General features: G+C 40.7%; 1 protein-coding gene across 1 annotated transcript in view; it reads left to right on the plus strand.

Annotated features, from left to right (window-relative positions):
- Positions 1–22,472, plus strand: part of LOC121528566 (glutamate receptor ionotropic, delta-1-like) — a 939,907-nt gene that overhangs the window by 532,348 nt on the left and 385,087 nt on the right. Inside the window, exon 3 of the mRNA XM_041816077.1 lies at positions 11,792–12,076. Coding sequence (XP_041672011.1) covers positions 11,792–12,076 — 285 coding nt within the window. The remainder of the gene's footprint in view (positions 1–11,791; positions 12,077–22,472) is intronic.

Genomic DNA, 22,472 nt, shown 5'->3' on the forward strand with positions numbered 1-22,472 from the left:
GCCCTGCAGGATGTTTACGGCTCGGTCAGTTCAGTTGTAAATGTGATGTTCTCCCACATTATCTAACATGAAATTTAAATCACATCCAGTCACTGCAGCATCATTTCTGAGGCCTTGAATACATGCAGAGATCATGGGTCCACATGCATCGCCCCCTGCTCCAGGATGAGATGAGTTTTTCTGTGTATCTTGGAGCTGATTTGGAAGTCAGATATTGACTCACTAATAAGGAGCGGGTCAGAGGGAGGGAGATCTTTGTCTGGCTCAGACTCTAATGGTTTCTGTCTCCCGCCGTCTGGTTGGAGTCACTCTGGAAGCGTCATTAGCATGCACAGAGAGTCACTTCAGCTAAATATTGCGCAGGCTTCATTTAGCACAGATGAAACCATGACTCACAGTGGACTCATAGAGCGAATGAGTCACGTCTCAGCCCAAATCCTTTCAGCTGGCTGCTGAGTGAGTTATCCCAACAGCTAGAGGTGTTGTGTTTCTGGAGCCTCCAAACCTATTAGTCCCATTCTTGTAGATTATGCTAATTGGTCCTGGGTGATTTCAGAGCCGGACCGACTGTGAGTTAGAGTCCCCGATGCTCCGAGGCTCATTAAACGGGTGATTCTTTCCGTCATGTGGGGGGACATCAGCAGAAAGACGTGTGACCTGTTATGGATCTCTGTTTAATTGAAGATCAGACCCACAGATTCTCTCGGCTTTACCAAAGGCCTGCTGGGAAATCATACTTATGATTCTCAAAGCTGCAAGTCATCGGTGGTCTTCAGACTGACAGGTCCTGGGACAAGGTGGAGTCAAACACCCCACTTCCATGACAGTCATGAGCACATCTATTACCATATCTATGTTTGCTTATAAACCAGGGTACCAAAAAAGTCTGGACGTCGTCTAAAATGCAGAAAAAAACAAAAGCAGTGATTTACAAATTATTTTACACTGTTAAATACAACAAAAATACAAGACATTTAATGGTCAAACTGTTAAACTTCAATGGTCTGTTGGAAAAAATGCACACATTCTGAATTTAATGCCCCAAAAAGTTAGAACAGGTGCAAGAAAAGACTTTGAAAGTTGTAAAAAGCATTAAGAACAGCTGGAACATTCCACAGGTTGCTAAACTTTGGACAAATAGTCCAACAGTTTATGCACAAAGCTCCTAAAGAAATTCAAAGATCTGACCATCTACAGTCCATAATATCACCTAAAGACAACACTGAATGAGTGACCTTTGACCCCTCAAGTAGCGCTGCATAAAAACCATTATTTTGAGATGGATATTGAAACAGGGGCTGAGGAACACTTCAGAAAACCATTGTCAGTTAACACAGTGCATCCCTGCATCTACAACTGAAGTTAAGACTCCACCATGCAAAGCCAACGACATAGATCGACGGCATCCAGAAGCCACGCCCACCTCTCTGGGTCGGAATTAGTCCATCAAGAGGAAAAAGGACCATCCAGATTGTTGTTAAAGTTCAAAAGCCAGCATCTGTGATGGTGTGGGGTTGTATTAGTGCCCATGGCAGGGGTCACTTGTACATCTGTGATGGCGTCATTAACCCCTTGAACCCTAAGGTCCCCCAATTGGGGGACTTAGGCATTGGCAAACACAGTGTGAAATAATGCACTGATCATGAAAGAATATAGTGATGTTTCACATCAAACTAAACAGCAGAACCTGGGCTACACGACTATATAACCCTTTTTTACATGCCCCAAACACGACTCAAATAACAACTAAATGAATTAGGACATATCAAACTCCGTACAGCTCGGCTGTGTTAACCCACTCGCCATATTTCCGGCTCTACAGCTACGACACTTCCTGCAGAACACACGATCTTCACCTTAAAATGAGATTTGTTTTACATTTTTGCTCTGTGCCATCTTCATTTACTCCCCAGTATTACATCAGTATTACATACAGTCAAGCCTAAAATTATTCATACCCTTGGCAAATTTTGACTTAAAGTTACTTTTATCAACCAGCAAGTTTTTTTTTTTTTTTTTGACCGGAAATGACACAGGCTTCTCCCAAAAGATAATAAGACAATGTACAAGAGGCATCATTGTGGAAAAAAAATATTTCTCAACTTCTATTTAGATTTGAACAAAAAGTGGCATGTCCAAAATTATTCATACCCTTTGCAAACTGTCACTGTCTTTGGGAAAATCCAAAGTTCTATACCATTCCAAGTAGTCCAAGCTGTTCTAAAGCATCCTAATTACCCTGATTCAGCTGTTTTAATCAATTCAACAGGTGAAAAACAGCAGCTCTCTGCAGTTGGTTTGTGGACAGTCATGGCTAAGACAAAAAAAGCTCACTGAGGACCTGCGGCTGTGCATTGTGGCTGCTCACAAGTCAGGAAAGGGCTGTAAGGCCATATCTAAATGTTTTCAAGTTCCAGTGGCTACAGTGCAAAGTATTATTAAAAAATACAGGACGTTCTGCACTGTGGAAAATCTCAGAGGACGTGGTCGGAAGCCAAAAGTGACACCTGTGCTGGCCAGGAGGATAGTGAGAGAGGTGAAAAAAGAATCCAAGGATCACCACCAAGGCCATCCTGGTGAATCTGGGCTCTGCTGGTAGCAACATCTCAAGGTAGACAGTCCAACGGACACTGCACACTGCTGGGCTCCATGGACGCAGACCAAGGAGGACGCCACTTCTCCAGATAAGGCACACAAAAGCCCGCTTGGCCTTTGCAAATGCTCATCTGGACAAAGAAGAAGACTTCTGGTCCTCTGTTTTATGGTTAGATGAAACAAAAATTGAATTATTTGGCCACAATGATGTATCCTTCATTTGGCGTAAAAAAGGAGAAGACTTCAACCCTAACAACACCATCCCTACTGTCAAACATGGTGGTGGGAACCTAATGCTTTGGGGGTGTTTTTCAGTCAATGGGCTAGGGAGTTTAATCACAGTAAACAGCACTATGAAAAAAGAGGAATACATCAAGATTCTCAAGGACAACATCAGGCAGTCTGCAGAGAAACTTGGCCTTGGGCACCAGTGGACATTTCAGCACGATAACGACCCAAAACACACAGCAAAAGTGGTGAAGAAATGGTTAATGGACAAACACATTAACGTTTTGCAGTGGCCCAGCCAGAGTCCTGACTTGAATCCAACTGAGAATCTGTGGAGGGAGCTAAAGATCAGAGTAATGGCAAGGAGACCCTCCAACCTGAAAGAGTTGGAGCTCATCACAAAAGATGAATGGGCAAAAATAGCAGTGGAGACATGCATAAAGCTGGTCAGCAATTATAGGAAGCATTTGATAGCTGTAATAGCCAATAAAGGCTTTTCTATTGATCATTAAGAAGGGTATGAATAATTTTGGACATGCCACTTTTTGTTCAAATGTAAATAAAAGCTGAGAAATATTTTTTTCCCACCATAATGCCTCTTGTACATTGTCTTATTATCTTTTAGTAGATGCCCATGTCATTTCTAATCAAGAAAAAACTTGCTTGTTGAATAAAAGTAACTTTAAGTCAAAATTTGCCAGGGGTATGAATAATTTTGGGCTTGACTGTATACTCATAGTAACACATCTCAACAAATCTCAAAGGGTTCTCTTTATGAAGACACCTTAATTATTTAAATAGACGTTGTGCTTGCAGAGATATACCCATTTTATTCTGGGTATTATGGGTTATAATAGACTCCGGGTTCAAAGGATTAATAGTGAGAGTTATATGCAGGTTTTGGAGCGACATATCTTCCACCCAGTCCGTGTCTTTCTCAGGAGGCATCCCTGTTTGTTTCAACGAGGCAAAGCGTAGTCATTCTGCATGAGTTACAACAGCCTGGCTTCACAGTAAGAGGGAGAAGCCTACACTGGTCTACAGTTCAGACCTGTCCTGAAAATGTACAGCACTTCATGAAAGATAAAGGAACTCAATCTAAACCTAAGATATGCACGACTGTGCAGAGCGTTTAGGCATGTTTGAGCACAAAGAAGGACTAAGACATGGTTTGATGAGTTTGGTATGGCTTTCACGGACTCCTGACCTCAACCCCATCCAGCACCTTTGAGATGAACTGGAACGGAGATTGCAAGCCAGGCTGTCTCGTCCCTGATCTTATAAATTCCCTACAGCAGCGGTTTTCAAACTTTTTTTGCTCAAGGCACACCAAAGATTAAGCCAAAATCTCAAGGCACACCATTTTCATATCACTACAAAATAGACTTTTTAAATAATATACCAGTCAAGGTGGCCCATAAGGGGGGATAAAGGGGAGAGATTTCTGGGGCCCAGACAACTGGAGGTGGCAAAAGTTGGCAAAAGGTGCCTGAAAGGTGGCAAGAATTGGTTAGAGTGATGATAAAACATGGCAAAATTAGGTAAAAAGTGTCAAGACAAAGTCAAAAATGGTTAACAATTGGCATAAGGGGCCAAAACATTGGTTAATAGTGGCAAAACATGTTGAAAGTGTCAAAAAGGTGGCAAAAATGGGTTAAAAGTGGCCAAAAGGGTTAAATGTTGTAAAAAGGTGGTTAAAATAGTTTTAAAGCTATTTAAAAAATGGGCAAAATTAGGCAAAAAAGTGGCCAAACAAAGGCAAAGTGAGAGAAAATTAGCAAGAAGGTGGCAAAAATGGGTTGAAAGTGTTAAAAAGGTGACAAAATAGGTTATAAGTGGCAGAAAAGTGGCGAAAAATGGTTAAAATTGCTAAAACATGGTAAAAAGTGATGAAAAAATTAACAAAAAAAATGTCCAAATAATTGCAAAAGTAGCAAAAACCTTCAAAAAGGTAGCAAAAATGGGTTGTTAAATGTGTCAAAAAGGTGGCAAAATAGTAGGAAAAAATTGTTTAAGTTGACAAAATAAGTGGCAAAATGGACAAAAATTGTATCAAAAATTATAAATTATATCTAAATAGAAAAATTGGTTAACTTGGTTAAAAGTAGCATGAATAATGACAATTTCAACACCAATTTCAACTCAATAGTAGCTTGACAAATGAGGTGACTGTTAGCCAGGATGCTAGCACCAATGCTACTGATCCAACACACACACTCATCAATAAATCATAGCTGGGGAGGGTCCATTCTCTGGGGTTTATCAGGGGTTCAGCCAGATTCCCAAGGCACACCAGTGTGCCTCGCCACACCATTTGAGAACCACTGCCCTACAGAATCCATCCATCTGTCCATTTTTTTCCACTTATCCAGGGTAAGGTTGAGGTGGCAGCAGGCTAAGCCAGTCAACCCCAACATCTCTCTCCCTAGCAACATCTTCCCTCTCCTCCTGGAGGATTCCGTGGCGTTCCCGGGCCAGATGAGACATATAATCCCCCCAGCAAGTTCTGGGTCTATCCTGGGCTCTCCTTCCAGCTGGGCGCGCCCAAAAAACACCCACAAAGAAGCGTCCAGGAGGCATCCTGATTCAGCTAATGACCTCAGCTGGCTTCGTTTGACAGGAAGGAGCAGTGGCTCTGCTTCCGGATCCTGCCGGATGTCCGAGCTCCTCACCCTATCTCATTTTGATCACTTGAACCTGGGATCTTATTCTTGACCGTACGTAGGTGAGAGTAGGGACGAAGAACGACCGGTTTTGCCTTCCGACTCAGCTCCCTACTCCCACTCATGAACAAGACCCCGGGGTACTTGAACTCCTTCACCTGGGGAAAAGACCCCCTCTCCACTCTAAAGAATGACACAAATTCCCGCTCCAAATCTTGTGGAGATCCTTCTGAGAAGGGTGGAGGCTGTTATAGCCGCAAAAGGGGCGCCGCCCCCACAACATAAACCTTCCGTAGCACGCCCCCTTGCTTTCCTGAAATGCTGAAACCATGATATTTATTAAAAACATGAGGAAGTGGTGGTCACACCGAAGGTTTGTTGCCAACTCTCCACTGCCAGCCAAAACAGAAAAGCCCATCTTCCAGGTGGCCTTCAGTTCCTCTTGGCTGGTTTTGCAGACCTGGACAGTCGTCCAAAACTATGAAGGAAAATAAACATCCTGGCCTCCATCATGAGTGGGACTGTTTTATTTCTATTAAATGAACTGGGTGAGTCAGATTCCCATCTTATCTGTGAGCTTTTAGCAGAAAACATTTACTAATTTAATACAAGATTAAACTCTAAATGCTTCAGTGCAAGTTCATTAGCATCGCTCTCACAGAGACCACATTTGTCTCATTATCTCTAAAACAATGTAAATTTTGTTGCTGGAAATTGCTGAGTCATCGCCTCTAAAACCTGGCAACCGCTGATGAAGCATGCCTCGCAAACAAAGTGCCGGTCTTTTTAATAAAGATGAATTTTAGGAAGCAGCCTCCTCCTCGGCTCTGTCCTCCGTTTGTTCTTATCTCGGAGAGTTTCAGCTCGAGTTCAGCCAAGTTTGACTCATCAAACATTTAGCTGCAGGCTCCCCGCGACCAGCCAGCTGTTCTGTCACCACACTGTACGCTTCTTTATTCCTGAAAGTTCCTCTCTCCGCCTCAGCACAAATGTGTGGTGTTTTTAACATTTCCCCCGGTGGGAGCTCGGTCTCAGCACGCCCGCTGCCCTTTGGAGAAGCTCTTGACCTTTTGAGTCCAGGCAGATTTTCTCCTGCAGACAAAGTCGGGCTCTAACCTGAAAGCGAAGCATGCTGGGAGGCCTGAACGGGACCTGTCCGTCAAACCAGCTCCATGCAGCTCTCCTAAAGATGGAGGTGTTAGCATGACAAATGTATGGAAGCCCATTTCTGCCAATTCAAAAAGAAAAATGTTCGAGGCAATTCTGAAAAAAATGAAAACAAAAAAACAAAAAAAAATCCTAAGTCAACATTATGAGATGAAAGTCATTATGAGATAAAAAGTTATAACTCTGAGATAAAAAGCCAAAATTACAAGAAAAAAGGTCAAAATTATGAGAAAAACATCAAAATTATGAGAAAAAAGTAAAAAATATTAGATATAAAGTCATGAGACATAAAGTCTTTTTTAAATAAAAGGTAAAAAATTATGAGGAAAAAGTAAAAAAAAACTGAGATAAATTCTCATTTTTATGTGATAAAAAGTCATGATGAGTCAAAAAGAGAGATACAATGTTGAAGTCAGGGGAAAAAAGTCAAAGATATGGGCTAATAAGTCAAAATAATTAGAGGAAAAAGTCAAAATTATGACAGAAAAGTTGAAATTATGAGGAAAATATCAAAATTATGAGATAAAGAGTCAAAATTATGTCATCAAAAGTCATAAAAAGAGATAAAACTTTAAAATTATGTCATCAAAAGTCGAAATTATGAGATAAAAAGTCAAAATTATTACAGAAAAGTTGAAATTATGAGATAAAAAGTCAAAATTATTACAGAAAAGTTGAAATTATGAGATAAAAAGTCAAAATTATGTCATCAAAAGTCAAAAAACGAGATAAAACTTAAAAATGATGTCATCAAAAGTTGAAATTATGAGGTAAAAGATGATTGTTAAAAATCTCAACTTTATGAGGAAAAAAGGTCAAACTTATGAGATAAAGAGTCGGAAAATGAGATAGAAAATCAAATTATACGATGAAAAAATCAGAAAATGAGATGAAAGTCAAAATTTTTACAGAAAAAGTCAAAATGATGAGATATAAAGTCAAAATTGTGTCATCAAAAGTCAAAATTATGAGGAAAAAGTCAAGATTATGAGATAAAAAGTAGAAATTATGTCATCAAAAGTCAGAAAATGAGATAAAAAGTCAAAATTTTTACGGAAAAAGTCGAAATGATATCATCAAAGGCAAAAATTAAGATAAAACTTCAAAATTTTGTCTTCAAAAGTCAAAATTCTGAGATAAAAAGATGATTATGTAACAAAGTCAACATGATGAGAATAAAAGGTAAAAGTTATGAGATAAAAAGTCAAAATTCTGAGATAAAAAGTCAAAATGATGTCATCAAAAGTCATAAAAAGAGATAAAACTTTAAAATTATGTCATCAAAAGTCGAAATTATGAGATAAAAAGTCAAAATTATTACAGAAAAGTTGAAATTATGAGATAAAAAGTCAAAATTATTACAGAAAAGTTGAAATTATGAGATAAAAAGTCAAAATTATGTCATCAAAAGTCAAAAAACGAGATAAAACTTAAAAATGATGTCATCAAAAGTTGAAATTATGAGGTAAAAGATGATTGTTAAAAATCTCAACTTTATGAGGAAAAAAGGTCAAACTTATGAGATAAAGAGTCGGAAAATGAGATAGAAAATCAAATTATACGATGAAAAAATCAGAAAATGAGATGAAAGTCAAAATTTTTACAGAAAAAGTCAAAATGATGAGATATAAAGTCAAAATTGTGTCATCAAAAGTCAAAATTATGAGGAAAAAGTCAAGATTATGAGATAAAAAGTAGAAATTATGTCATCAAAAGTCAGAAAATGAGATAAAAAGTCAAAATTTTTACGGAAAAAGTCGAAATGATATCATCAAAGGCAAAAATTAAGATAAAACTTCAAAATTTTGTCTTCAAAAGTCAAAATTCTGAGATAAAAAGATGATTATGTAACAAAGTCAACATGATGAGAATAAAAGGTAAAAGTTATGAGATAAAAAGTCAAAATTCTGAGATAAAAAGTCAAAATGATGTCATCAAAAGTCGTGCTGAGGAAAAAGCTGAAACTATGAGGACGCCATGTAAGTGACGTAAAGGTGCCTGCCTCCGTCTCACTATCTCTTCTGTATCTTTTTTTCTGTCGCCTCGATGGCGCTCTGTTTCTCCTTCACAGTTTTATTGACGTGCCCCATAAACGGCGCCCTCTGCCTCTGCCCACCCTCCGAACCGCCATCTCCCTCCTGCACTGTATTTTCCTAAAGTACTGAGTTCACCTTCCTGCTGAGACAGTCACACAGCACTTTTACATCCTCAGACAGCCAGGTATCATCTCTGACCTGGCCTCTGCACATTTCAACTCCTCCGTTTGTGGAGACGTGGAGCTCCTGAATCTCGGTCTGCTGAGACAGCGCACAGCTCCCAGCTAATCAGTCTCCGTAGGCTCGCTCTCTTTGAACATCAAACTGTGCTCGCTGAAGTCAGAGCAGGAGGCCGAACTGCAGACACGACAAGTTTAAGTTTGTCTCAACGCCAGCCGTGACTTCTCTTTGCTCTAATAAACACATCTGAATGTTTGCAGTAGCCGGCCCTCGGGACGAAAAAGCGTGTTTGAAGAACAAACACAATAGAACTCTTTGGAGTCGACCTCATGGGAAATAAACCGCATCTGTGATGTTTTCATGACATGTGACCTGTTACCATTGTCTACTGTAATATCCCCTAATAACTCAGGCAGAGTCCAGCCTCCAAACCCTTCAGACCGGCTTTATGTGGGGCGCCTTAGAGAGAAAGAGAAGGATGGCAGCATATTTAGAGACACACAGCCTCAGGAGAGAGCCGCCGTATCTGAGACGAGATCTGGTGTTCAGAAACAGCTTGTATATTTTGTGGAGCTCACAGGAGGACGGCAGGGACGAGGACAAAAAAGGAACAAGCTCTGATGAACTGAGATAGCGTTAAAGGTCTAGGGACTGGTTTGGACAGCGGTGGTCTTCCCTGAGCTCACACAGCTGGAGACAGGCGGCACTGAACTGTCGCTGTCTCCTGTGCCGTCCTTTAGCTCTCGTATTTTCTTACCAAGGTCGGCTAACTTGTTAAAAGACATCGCCAACTACAGAGGCAAAGGCAGACACTGACCAATCACCAGACTTTATGTCTGTAGCGCCAAATCATCTCCACTTTTATCTCAATGTTTATCTCAACCAGCCTCATCATTCAGTCTGTGCAGCTTTTTGGATGTTATTGACCTGCTATTAAGAAAACCATGGTTTCTGTGTAATCTCAGTCACAGCACTACATTACCCATAATCCTACAGTGCAACAGCAGAGTCTCTGATTGGTAGGGCTTAGAATTTCAGCTGTGGCAAAATTTGTCAAAAATGGTAAAAATGTGGCAAAAGTGGGAATTGGAATTGAATCAATGAAAAAAGGCAGCTTAAATGTGTGAGAAGGGGCAAAAACATGACAAAATGGGGTAAAAAATTGAAAATAGCAAAAAGCAAGATAAACAAGGCAAAATCTGGTGAAAATGGCAAAAAATGTTAACAACAAGCAAGTTACAGGTGGCAAAATTGGTCAAAAATTGTAAAAATGTGGCAAGAAAAATGACAATTGGCAAAAACGTGGAGAAAAAACGGCAAAATTGATTAAAAAATGAGTTACAGGTAGCAAAAATGGGTAAGAAAAATAAGTAAAAAGAGATAAAATGGGCAAAAGTGGCAATATGGTCAAAAGCTGGCAAAGAAGTGGCAAAAACTGGAGAAAAATAGCAAAAAATTGTTAACAAAAAGTTAGTTACAGGTGGCAAAATTGGTCAGAAATGGTAAAAATGTGGCAAAAAAAAAAATGAGTGATAAAAAACTAAAATTGACAAAAGTGGCAAAATGGTCAAAAACTGGTAAAAAAAAAAAATTGCAAAATTGTTAACAAAAAGCGAGTTACAGGTGGCAAAATTGGTCAAAAATTGTAAAAAATGAGTGAAAACAGACTAAACTGGGCTAAAGTGGCAAAATGGTCAAAACTGGCAAAAAATGAGTGAAAATTGGCAAAAATGAGGAGAAAAGTGGCAAAATTGATCTAAAAAATTAGTTACAGCTGGAAAAATGGTCAAAAAAATGTAAATATTTGGCAGAAAATGATTGCAAAGAGACTGAAATGGACAAAAGTGAGAAAAATGGGAAAAAGGTGGATGTCAATGGAAAAAGGCAGCCTAAATATGCAAGAAGGGGCAAAAACATGCCAAAAAGGGGTGAGAAATTGCAAATAGCAAAAAGCAGGACAAAAAAAATGGTGAAGAGCGGAAAAAGAAGTGGCAAACTTTGGCTTAAAAGCTGTAAAAATAGATTAAAAGTGGCAAAATTACAAATAAGGGCAATGGAAATATAGGAACAAACAAATTAAAGGTTTATAACGACAAGAGTGGGAAACAAACTGATTAATGTTACTTTCAATGGATAATATCTGAAGTTAAAGTTGACCTTTTTAAGGTTTTCAGAGGTAAAAATATTTCAAACCAAGACAAAAAGGAGCCACAAATCATCACAAAAGAGCCGAGCGTTGAATATCACTGAATGAAGCCTTTAAGTTTAGGATCCATGTTTGATTTTTACCGGTGAACTGAACCCTACTGATCTGTGATCTGTTTTATTCAAACAGATACACCTGTGATCATAACAGTCTAAATAAAAATCTAAATAAGGATAATATTAAGGTCTTCTGGATGTTCTGGCAGCACTGTTTCAGAGGTTTCGTTGCACTTGGCGGGGTTTTATTCAAACAGCAGTAACAGCTGGATGGTCCAGGCCGCTGTGGCATTCAGATGACTCTGCCAGTCAACCCAGTCAGGCCGGCTGCATTTACCCTCCAGCTTCGCCCTCACAGGCCGGATCTGTGGCCTGTTTAATGATCCGAGCGTCTGAGTGCCTTCTTGTGGATTCAGAGACAGAGTGCGGGTCGGGAAGTTCAAAAGTAGGTCAGGGCACGGATAAACAACGGTGTAGCCGTCAGATGCTTCAGCAGATTTATGACCATGCAGTCTAATAACCACTGCAATGAGGTCAAGACATCCGTTCACATTAGACCTAGGCTTCCAGTGGCGGACTTCAGCACTCACTCCTGTGTGGTGTGCCCCAGAATGAAAGCATCTTTGCATTTTACCAAGCAGTGTTTATCTCAAGAAAAAAAGTTATGTAACTCAGTCCACATTATTTCTAACCCCTACGGTCTTTTCTTTCCTCCTGCAGCCTGCGAGCTGATGAATCAGGGAATACTGGCGCTGGTTACCTCCACAGGATGTGCGTCAGCCAGTGCGCTGCAGTCCTTGACGGACGCCATGCACATCCCTCACCTGTACATCCAGAGGAACAGCGAAGGATCGCCGCGGACCGCCTGCCAGTTCAACCCCAGCCCCGGCGGGCAGCGCTACACACTAGCCGCCCGGCCGCCCGTGCGCCTCAATGACGTCATGCTGACTCTGGTGGAGGAGCTGCGCTGGCAGAAGTTCATCGTGTTCTACGACATCGACTACGGTAAGTCAGCGACTCAGTTCAGCTGCTGATTCGGAAGCTGGCTCTGTTTTCTGGTAGAGTTGGAAGCTGAGAGGACGGGGGTTCTCTGGATCGGTCTGACTGAATTTTAGGATCTGGATGTTTGACGTGTAAAGAGGAAACTTTCTGCTGAGTTCAAGGTGTTTTTCTTTTAATCTTGGTTGTTCTAGAGCTGTTTCTCAAGATTTTAAACCTGCGTCAGAAGCACTGTCATACAATGGGTTGAATAGAGCACAAACTTTCATTGAGATAAGGTCTAGAGCAGTGTTACTCAACCCTGCTCAACCAAAGAGCCAAACTGTAAAAAAAAATCATTGCAAGAGTCACAATCTAAGTGGGAAAAAATAGCAATAAAGGGTTAAAATGGCAATAAAATTAGTCAGCAGTGGCAAAAATGATCAAAAGGGGCAAGAAAGTGGCAAATCTGGGCAAAAAGTGGCCAAAATTGGCAGAAACTGGCAAAAGCAGGCGAAAAAGTGGCAAAAAGAGGAAAAATTTTAAAAAGGGGCAAAAAGAGGCAAGAAAGAGGCATAAATGGTAAAAAGGGACAAAAAAGTGGCAGAAATGGGCAAAAACCAGCAAAAAAGTGGCAAAATAGGGCAAAAATAGGCAAAAAGGGGCAAAAAAAGGCAAACAACTTTCTAAAATTAGCAAAAGGGGCAGATAAGTGGCAGATAGGGGCAACAAAGTGGCAAAATTGGCAAAAACAGGCAAATAAGTGGCAAAAGAGGCAAAAAAGTGGTAGAAATGGGCAGGAAAGTGGTAAAAATAGGCAAAAAGAGGCAATAAAGTCACAAAAATAGGCAAAAATAAGAAAAAAGAGGCAAAAAGTGGCAAAAATAGGCAAAAATAGTGGCAAAAAGATGCAAAAAAGTGGTAAAAATGGGCAGGAAAGTGGTAAATATAGGCAAAAGGAGGCAATAACGTCACAAAAATAGGCAAAAAGAGGCAAAAAGAGACAAAAATAGGCAAAAAAGTGGGAAAAAGGGGCAAAAATGGGCAAGAAAGTGGCAAAAAAATAGGCAAAAAGAGGCAAAAATGGTAAAAAGGGGCAAAAAAAAGGGGCAAAATAGGGCAAAAATAGGCAAAAAGTGACAAAAATGGTAAAAAGGGGTGAAAAAGTGGCAAAATTGGGCAAAAATAGGCAAAAAGTGACATAACTGGTCAAAAGGGGCAAAAATTGGCATAAAGGGGCAAAAAAGAGGCAAAAAGAGGCAAGAAGTGGCAGAACTGGTAAGAAAGGGTGAAAAAAATGGCAATAAAGGGCAAAAACAGGCGACAAAGTGGCAAAAATAGGAAAAAAAGACAAAAAGTGGCAGAAAATTGTCAAAAGGGGCAAAAAAGCAGCAAAAATGAGCAAAAAAAAAAAGGCTAGAAAGTGGCAAATATGGGCAAAAGGGGCCAAAATGGGTGAGACGTGACCAAAACATTAGTTACAGGTGGCAAAATGGTCAAAAATAGAAAAGTGACTAAAACTGGAGAAAAGCATCATAAAGGTGGGAAAAATAGGCAAAAGGCAACTTAAAGCAAAAAGTGGCAACAAAAGGGAAATAAAATTGCAAATTGCATAAAGCAGGGTATACATGGTAACAATGGGGAAAAGTAGTAAAAAGAAGTTGCAAAACGGGCTAAAAGAAACAAAAATTGATTAGAAGTGCCAAAAAAAAAAAAAAAAAGGAAAAAGGGGCAAAAAAATGCAAATAAGGGCAATGGAAATACACAAAGAATAACATTTAAGCCTAAATGTGGGAAGCTAACTGATAAATGTGACTTGCAATGGATAATTTCTGAGGTCGAAGTTTCCCTTTTTAAGGTTTTCTGGGGAAATATTTCAAACTCAGACATAACAGAGCCACAAATCATCACAGAAGAGCCAAGCGTTGAGTAACACTGGTCTAGAGCTTCCTCCTTTTGTCTTTTTGTTCTGCTGGAGGTCTTTAAAAAGCTTCAGTATCATGGGCTTTACTTAAGAGCACAAAAATAGATTCAAAAGAAAAGCCAAAAGGAAAATCGTGTCTTTCAGACCGATTGGATCCTGACTTGACGACACGCAGGACAAATGTGAACATTGACAGAAATTGCTATTTAAAGTGCAGAGTTCATGGTTGAGCCACGATTGATCTGGTTTCAAATTCATCTCACTTAGACACTGGTTGTTCCAACATTCTTTTAGAAAGAATGCGTCTACAGCCTGATTTATACTTCTGTTTTAGATTCATACCATAGCTGTGCAAAAGCATGGTAAATGGTTAATAGTCTTTAACAAAGATGAGCTTTACTACAACCCAATTCCAAACATATCGGGGTGCTGATTTTATTCACAGTAGAACAGAAACACTGTATCAGATGTTGAAACTGAGACATTTTACATTATATGAAAAATATTAGCTAATTTCTGGATTTTCCTTTTCTGATGCTCCAAATGTTTTCTGTTGGTGAAAATTCTAGACAGCAGGCAGGCCAGTTCAGGACCCGGACTCTTCTCCTGTGAAGCCATGCTGTTGTGATGATATGGTATGTGGTTTAGCATGGTCTAGCTGACAGAGACATTGTCTGGATGGGAGCATATGTTGGTCTAAAACCTCTCTCTACTTTTCAGCATTGATAGTTCCTTTCCAGATGTGTAACCAGCCAACAGTACTACTTACTTTTGCAGCTTTTTGTTGCCCTGTCACATTTTTTTGAGATATGTTGCTGCCATGAATTTCAGAATGAGTCAATATATTTTCATAAAATGGTAAAATGTCTCAGATTTGAAAGCTGACATGTTGTTTTTGTTCTACTGTGAAGAAAATATGGGTTTATGAGATTTGACAATCATTGGATTCTGTTGTTCACATTTTAAGATGTGCCCCAACTTGTTTGGAATTTGGGTTGTATGTGGGCTTTTCTTGTTGTTGGACCACTTAAGCCACCTGCAGTTCCCACTTCACCACATCCACACTGATGACAAAGGCTGTAGAAATGCTAACAGAACAGAATAAAACAGAACCGGACTTTTATGTTCCTGGGTTTGAGGATTCAGCTCTCCAGTCACACGATGATGCATCCTTTGCCAAAACACTCAACCTCAACCTTCTCCCTCTGCAGCATCAGTGGCATGTTTATGAATGGGAAGCCTTTGCCATCAGTGTGTTTCTCTTTTACAGTGACTCTGCATTAAAGAGTGCTAAAGTACTAGATAAGCTCTGTTTCTGAAGTCTTAGAAAGTTTTTGATGATTAAGTTGAGGCAGAGGACAGGGAAGTTTTTGCACTTGTTGGCTGTGAAGAAATATCCTTCAAATATTTCTGGATGTTGGCAAGTAGATTTGATGTATTGGTTTGTTGTCTGCAGCCATTTATCTCAGCAGAGTACACTCGCCGTGCCTGTCGACATTATTTAGATGCTACCCAGTGTACCAGGGCTTGTCTGCATTGTTTCAAAGTGCAGTTACATTTTTAAGGAGGTGAACATCACACTGCATGAGTCGGCTTTTGCAGGGCCATGCAAGCATACAGTTAAGCCGTGACACAGGAACCCAGCTTTGGCATTAAGGTTAACTCTTCTGCTTTCAGACTAAGTCATTGCTCTCTGCCTCCATGTTTTTGCAAACACATTGGCCTATGTTGTGTTTGGTGTTATTGCTGGTTTATGCAGCTATTTAAAGGTCACGCCCCTTCCCCACTTTTTAGCACAGTCCCCTCAGGTCTGAAGGAGTCCCTAACCCTAACATTGTATTTTTCTCACCTTAACCCTGGGCCTTAAGGTGGGCTTCAAGGTATACCCTACCCAACTGCCTTGCCCTTACCCTAACCCTTTAGTGGCTTATGCCTAAACTAACCCTAACCCTAGCCACTCGACTCTATATGCCTAATCCTAACCTTAGCCTTGGCCCCATCCTTGGGCTGGTCCCAACCCTCACCCAGAGGACCTGGAACCAATACTGGGTTTCTTAGACACGATATCGCTCCCAAAGGCCCACCAGCCTTTAGCAGAAACCAGCTATACCCCAGCGGCTTGCAGCCTCTTACTTAAGACGGTTCCAAGACTACTCATCCGGAGGACCTTGGACCTAGGAGCCATTAGACGGCACGCCTAACCCTAAATTAGGGACCTCGTTATACCCCAACTGAAGGCCTTACCGCTTAACCTTATGTACCTATCCTAAACTTAACCTTAGCCCTTAACCCTCAGGACCCTGAACCTGCCTTGGATCTAGGGTCACATTTTTACCCCTACCTTTGACAAGGGCACCAGTTCTCGTAATTAGCCCAGTTTACCCCAATGACCTTATTACCCATTAATTAACTCCACTGGGACCCCGGTGACATGGGATGGACGTATAGCATCCAAGCCAAGGACTCAGAGGGGTGGGCCAGGAGCACCCAGATGACATGCGTTGGCCTGTGCCTTTCCCTTCATCCTCTACTCCAAACCACACTCGGCGACGACCGAGGTGGGGAGGATGATTGTAACTTCCTCAACCTAACCCTAACCCTAACCCTAATATCAAATAAATGAAGAACCAGTGAAGGAATCATAGCGTGTGCTGATATGAGTGCAGATGTTTGCATTAGGGAGTGCATATTCTGATCGGACCATCAAGTTTTTAGGAGTAAGTGGACCACACACAAAGGACTTTGGAGGGGCTTTTTTTTTTTTTTACATTTTCTTGGTTGGTAGATTCTCCTGATACCCAAATAATGAGCAAAAATGCAGAGAAAAGTTGCATGTGTGGAGGAAAGTCATATTTCTTCAGATTATATGTGCAGAACTTAATGACTGACGCTGCTGCATTGGGTTGCTTATCAAGTGTTTTTGCTTACTTGTTGACTATTTCTTCCTGGAAACTTGCTCTGCAGATGTTTATGTGCTTTAGATGTGTGTTAAGCTGCTGTTTTTCCCCGTCTGCAAATATTCTAAATGCATGAGCCATTAGGATTGGGCTATTTTGCTTTCAATGTTGCAGCTGCTGTATTTGCATAAATATTGTTCTACTGAAAAATTGATGTGGTGATACAAAAGTTGCACAAGTTTACTGGGGGAACCCACAAGAAATGTCTCCATCAGAAGTCTCTTTGTGCACATACTTGTAACCACAATGGTAATATATGTTTTTCTTCATTTACATTGCTGGATAGTAGCTACTTTTGCTCAAATTCTGTAGAAAGCCTTCCCCCTCACATTTTCTGCTGTACGGTTGCCAAAACAATTTATACAAGCCCAAATTTGCAATTTTAATCCACACAAAGCTCATTTATTCTCTCCTTCTCTTACATACTAACCTGTTGCTTAAAATGCACATGGCACAGACCAATAATTGAAAAGGCATTAAGAAAGCTGCAGGCTGCCTGAGTGCTTTCCAATGCCTCGCAGAGATCTCCACGAGACAGCTGCTGCAGCCAAACTTCAGAGATCGACTCGACTGTCTTCTATATTTGTTTGGAATGGCTTCCTCTGACTGTATCTTAATGAAATCACATTAGGCTCAATGGATTTTTGAGCGTAATCGATACAGGATGCTGGCAATTACAATATAAGGATATGGACAGATGCAGGCATTTAGCCTCTCAGACACTCTTATCCAGGGTGATTTAGAGGAAGTGCTTCAGAAGCTGCAGGATCTGGATCCTTTAATAACCAACCAGAGGAGAGCTTATATGATAGGAGAAAAGGACAAAAGAGAGGCTGCACAGGAGAATATTTTCATTTTCTACTTGCAGCATAAAGGCATAAGTACCCAAATGTTCAATGCATTTCTGCATGCAAAGATATCAACATCAAATATATCTTCACCATATATTAGACCATTTATAGATCTCTGCCTTGTACTTCCATGTGTTTGTAAACAGCCACTGGTATTAAACATTATCTTGTCAGACTGTTATCGGACTTTTATTTCATTGTGCCTTTCACATCATAGTGAATTACTGCTCAAACAAATGCTGCAAAGACTGCAGCCTTGATATAGTCATTACTGCACTCTAGTCAGTACGTTTCCATGCACAGTTAAGTTACCCTCAAATTCCATATACACCACCTGTCCTGCATGCATGCAGTGCTGTCCTACCACCCAGTGAAAGCGTCCTGGAGAAAAGTCCTAAGCTGCCGGAGACTGAAGATCACAGGAAACTATGAGCTCAAGACTATGTGAATATATTTTGCCTTTTTGGGGTGGATCTGTTGTTACTTCCAGTATTATTACATGCCTTTGTTGCTTCCACCATGGGTGAGTATATTAGAGGGTTAAAAAATTTGCTACAAAGGATGTTTGGTGACATGCAAAAAAATTCTTTGGTTTCCACCTCAAAAGTTCTCTTTTCTTTGTCATCTGCTCCGTAGAAGCTGTATAAACCTGTAGCTTGTGCCACATGATGGGATGTACTGTTGATATAGTGATGATTTACCATCAGGAGTATTGTGTTGTATTTTGAAGTTGACCAGCAGTGGTGGACAAAGTATTCAACTCCAGTACTTTCGTCAAATTATTGATACTCATGGTCAAATCTTACTCAAGTACAAGTAAAAGTTGCTCGGTGAAATTTTACTCAAGTTAAAGTACTAGAGTACTTACTTTTAAAAAATACTTAAGTATTTAAAAGTACAAAGTACATTTTCTAATATCAGTACATTGCTGTATTGTTTTCTCAGTGCTTTACAGAACCTTGGAACTCTCTGAAACCACCTGATGATGGACTGACTTACATGTAGAACCACTCTGCTACAAAAAGTCTATAAAAACACTTGTAAAACCTTCACCATGAAAATGCAATCAAAAACAATAAGGACAACTCGACAGAAAGACACGTAAAACTCACCCAAACCACAGTTGTTAGTCTGTCCCCTCTTCCAGCAACCATCACCTCTGGTTTAGTTAAAACAGATGCTTAATTCACCACATGTAAAGAGTGTAAAGAGTCTGACTCTGCAGGCTGTTTTCCTCTCACTTGTCACCAAGCTTAGCGCACTAATAGTCGCCTGCATTTCAATCTTGGGTCATCGCATTAAACCGCAACTACTTTAACCTCAGACTGCATCATTTAAAATGGTAATCTGGAGTGAAAAATAATGTCTGTTTACGTACCTCAGTGTGCTTTCTCAGGTTGGATTGTGAGTTATTGAATGCAAAAATGTAGTTTGTTTGCGGTGTACACAGAAGACATCTGAAATGATATGAATCATTCCTCATTTCTGAAATCTCAAAGACTGAGCTGAGATATGGCCATGGGTGCGCTGTTTTTTCAGCTTGAGTTTCTCTTGTCATCTCCATTTCCGAGTTTTGTTTGAGTGAAGGCGGGAGAGCTTGCTACACGGAGCGAGGATGACGTAGCCCATTTCCAAATCCATCCCAGGTGTGAGCGGTGACTATGATTGGCTACCTTCTGTGAGGTGCACAGCATGTGGCCAATGCATTTTAGAAAAGAAAAACACCAACATCTGACTACAAAGCTATGCTGAACCTAAAACGAACGAGTAACGACAAGCTTCCTAGAAATGTGGTGGAGTTGAAAGTGTAATATTTGTCTTTGAAATGCAGTGGAGTGGAAGTCACAAGTTTCCAACAAAACAAATACTCAAGTTAAGTACAAATACTGAAAAAATGTACTTAAGTACAGTAGTAAAGTAAAAGTACTCCGTTACTGTCCACCACTGTTGACCGGATCCTTTGCATGCTTTTCCTGCTGTTTGGATCGGTCTGCTCTATGCTGATTGATGTGGTTTGGCCATGCCTGGCAGCAAAAAAACAGACCTGGAATATTTTGAATGGATCAGAGAGTGTTGCCTTTAGGTTATGCTGGAGATGGAAATGCAATGGAATTGCAAAGGCTGACTAGAAAGAGAGCAATCTGCTCTGGAGTGACTCTCACCATCTGATTGCTGCACAGAGTATGTGTAATTTATAGGTTAATACAAAAGAATGTTTAACTAGACTACTGTCCTTGTCCTAGTACAGAAGATCCAGAGAACTTTAATAACAGAAATGTGTCTTAACTGGCGTGCAAAGTAACAATATGTTCCCTTTTAAATAATTTCACTTGGACCATGTTGACAGCTAAAGCCAGGTGTATACTATGTGATTTTCCTGCAACTCTCAGTTGGATCAGGCATCATTCCTCGTGCTGTGTACAGGGGGCTATGACGGGCAACTACAGCCGGACTACGACCTTACAATCAGCACCCGACTGGTTGTGAGGATTTCTGGCATGTTTGATATTTTGGTCGTACGACTCCAGACACTTCACAGTCAGAGCAGAAACATGAGCAGAATAAACAATTTTGGAGGATTGTTTTCCTTTGTTAATGGTCAGAAAACGTCCTAAATTACCATGACAACAGCTGGAATGACTTTCTGATGAACTCCGCTATGATAAAGTAAATAAACGAGCAGGAAATACTCCAATCCGCTGACCTGCAGCAGCTGCAGACACAGAGATGCTTCCTGTCTCACAAACACAGGGAAAGATAGCGGGAGAGGGAGAGAGAGAGTGAGTGCACAAGAGAGAGAGCGGGAGAGATATGGGGGGACAGAGAGAGAGAATATGACTGGAGACGCTTCACCCTGAATGTGTGAGCCTTTAAAAAAAGGAAACTCTGTGGGTTTCTGTCACACTCCGTACCGACTTTAGTCGCACAGTGTGAGCACTCAAGTCGTGCACAACCGTCAGATCGTACAGTGTGAGCACACAACTCTTGCGTGATGGTCGTGCGTCGTAAACGATTCAGTTGCACAGTATGAGATGACATTCTGCCACGACCGCCGTATGGTCGGCTTGAAATCGCACAGTGTACACCCGGCTTAAGTGTGCTGTTTTGTACACCAACTACATGTTATACATAGGCCTTGAATATTGGCAAAGTACAAATGTACCATCAGGTACAGGAAGTTGCCCTGGACATGACACGTAACGAGGCCCATCATGAGCTCTGATCATTTTGAGTGAAAACAGCCACCAGACTGTCTGCTTCTCTCTGGGCTCTGCTTGACTCAGCCTCTGTCTGTACAGGAGACACTTCTATACAGTAAAAATGTGTGTATATGTTGGTATTCGTATTAGCTAAAATGAGTTTGGAAGCATTGGTAACCCGAGATATTGAACAAAATGCAATATTTGCATCACTAAACAGAGCTTATCAGTCTGTTAACAGAGACTACAGTCTGCAGTGTCGTTCACTCACTTCGTTTGAAAACTGAGTTGCATTAGAACAGATAACATCAGTTTCTGCTTCTTTTTCCTCCACTTGTGCAGAACTGCACACCAAGAATCTGACCTCTAACTGAGAGCCAGCCAAGCAGGATGAGGGGTGGGGTGATGAGCTGCCAGGACCTAGTAAAGATGAGAACCCTGAAGCAGTCTTGGACATACTGGGGCCAGTCCAAGCCTCTAATGGTACCCATTAAAGCCTTGGACCAGACAAATAGGACTCTGTTGCAGCAAGCCAAACAAGGGGTGATGAATGTGTGGATGAGAGTTTCGGCTACAGAGTTTTAGTCTGGAGATACGTCTGAGGTGGTAGATGGGATTACTGATCATATTAACTTTGTGTGCTGGGCTGAGGCTGAGAAATTGAACTGTTTCTCCACATCTTCATCTTCAAGAATGGATTCAGACTTATGATTTGGTGGTGTGTATTTTAGAATCTATAATTCAGTGAAAATAAGGTGTGACTCTTGTTCTGAGCTAATGCACAGAGAGTTTTTCTAGACCACAATGGTTTAGTCAATTTAAATTAAAGTGACAGCCAAAGGCTTCTCATCAACAAGCAGCGCCTATTGGTTTTCCATTCAAATGTAATCATCCCTGAGGGCAGATTTGGTTTGTTAAACCGCACATTACAGAAGACAAAGCTCTTCTCTGGACTTAATCACACGCCGTTATTGATCAGGTGTCTTTTGTTTTTATGTTGACACTAATCCGCTCTAATTCCCCTCATTCTGTACCCTCTTGTTTAGTCTTTCACGAATGAAAATGTTTGTTTCATATGGATTTACCTCTGTAAAGCCATTCAGACCATCACAATGCATACATAACAGTTCATGTTCCACTCATTCTTATTGGAAAGAGCCTTAAAGGAAGGCTGTATTTTCTGACGGTTTTAATATTTCAAGTTAACGTTGGGAAAATGGACAAGAACAACGCCCGAGATCTTTCTGTCATTAAAGGTCGACCAAACAGAGACGTCAAAGTCAGAAGATAAGTTCGAACACCAACTCTGAACGCACGGATACTCTCTAAATCTTGTTCTAACCCTTCACGTCCCCATTTTCCCCTCTTCATCTTCATCCTTTCTTCATCGCCCCGTGTGATGAGCGAAGCCATTATAAGTGCGAGGCGAGCAGGAGGCCCATTTATTCAGATTAGAGGCTCATTGCTGAGGGATACGAGGAGCAGATGGGC

The sequence above is a fragment of the Cheilinus undulatus genome, linkage group 20 (assembly GCF_018320785.1).
Source record: "Cheilinus undulatus linkage group 20, ASM1832078v1, whole genome shotgun sequence".
Taxonomy (NCBI): domain Eukaryota; kingdom Metazoa; phylum Chordata; class Actinopteri; order Labriformes; family Labridae; genus Cheilinus; species Cheilinus undulatus.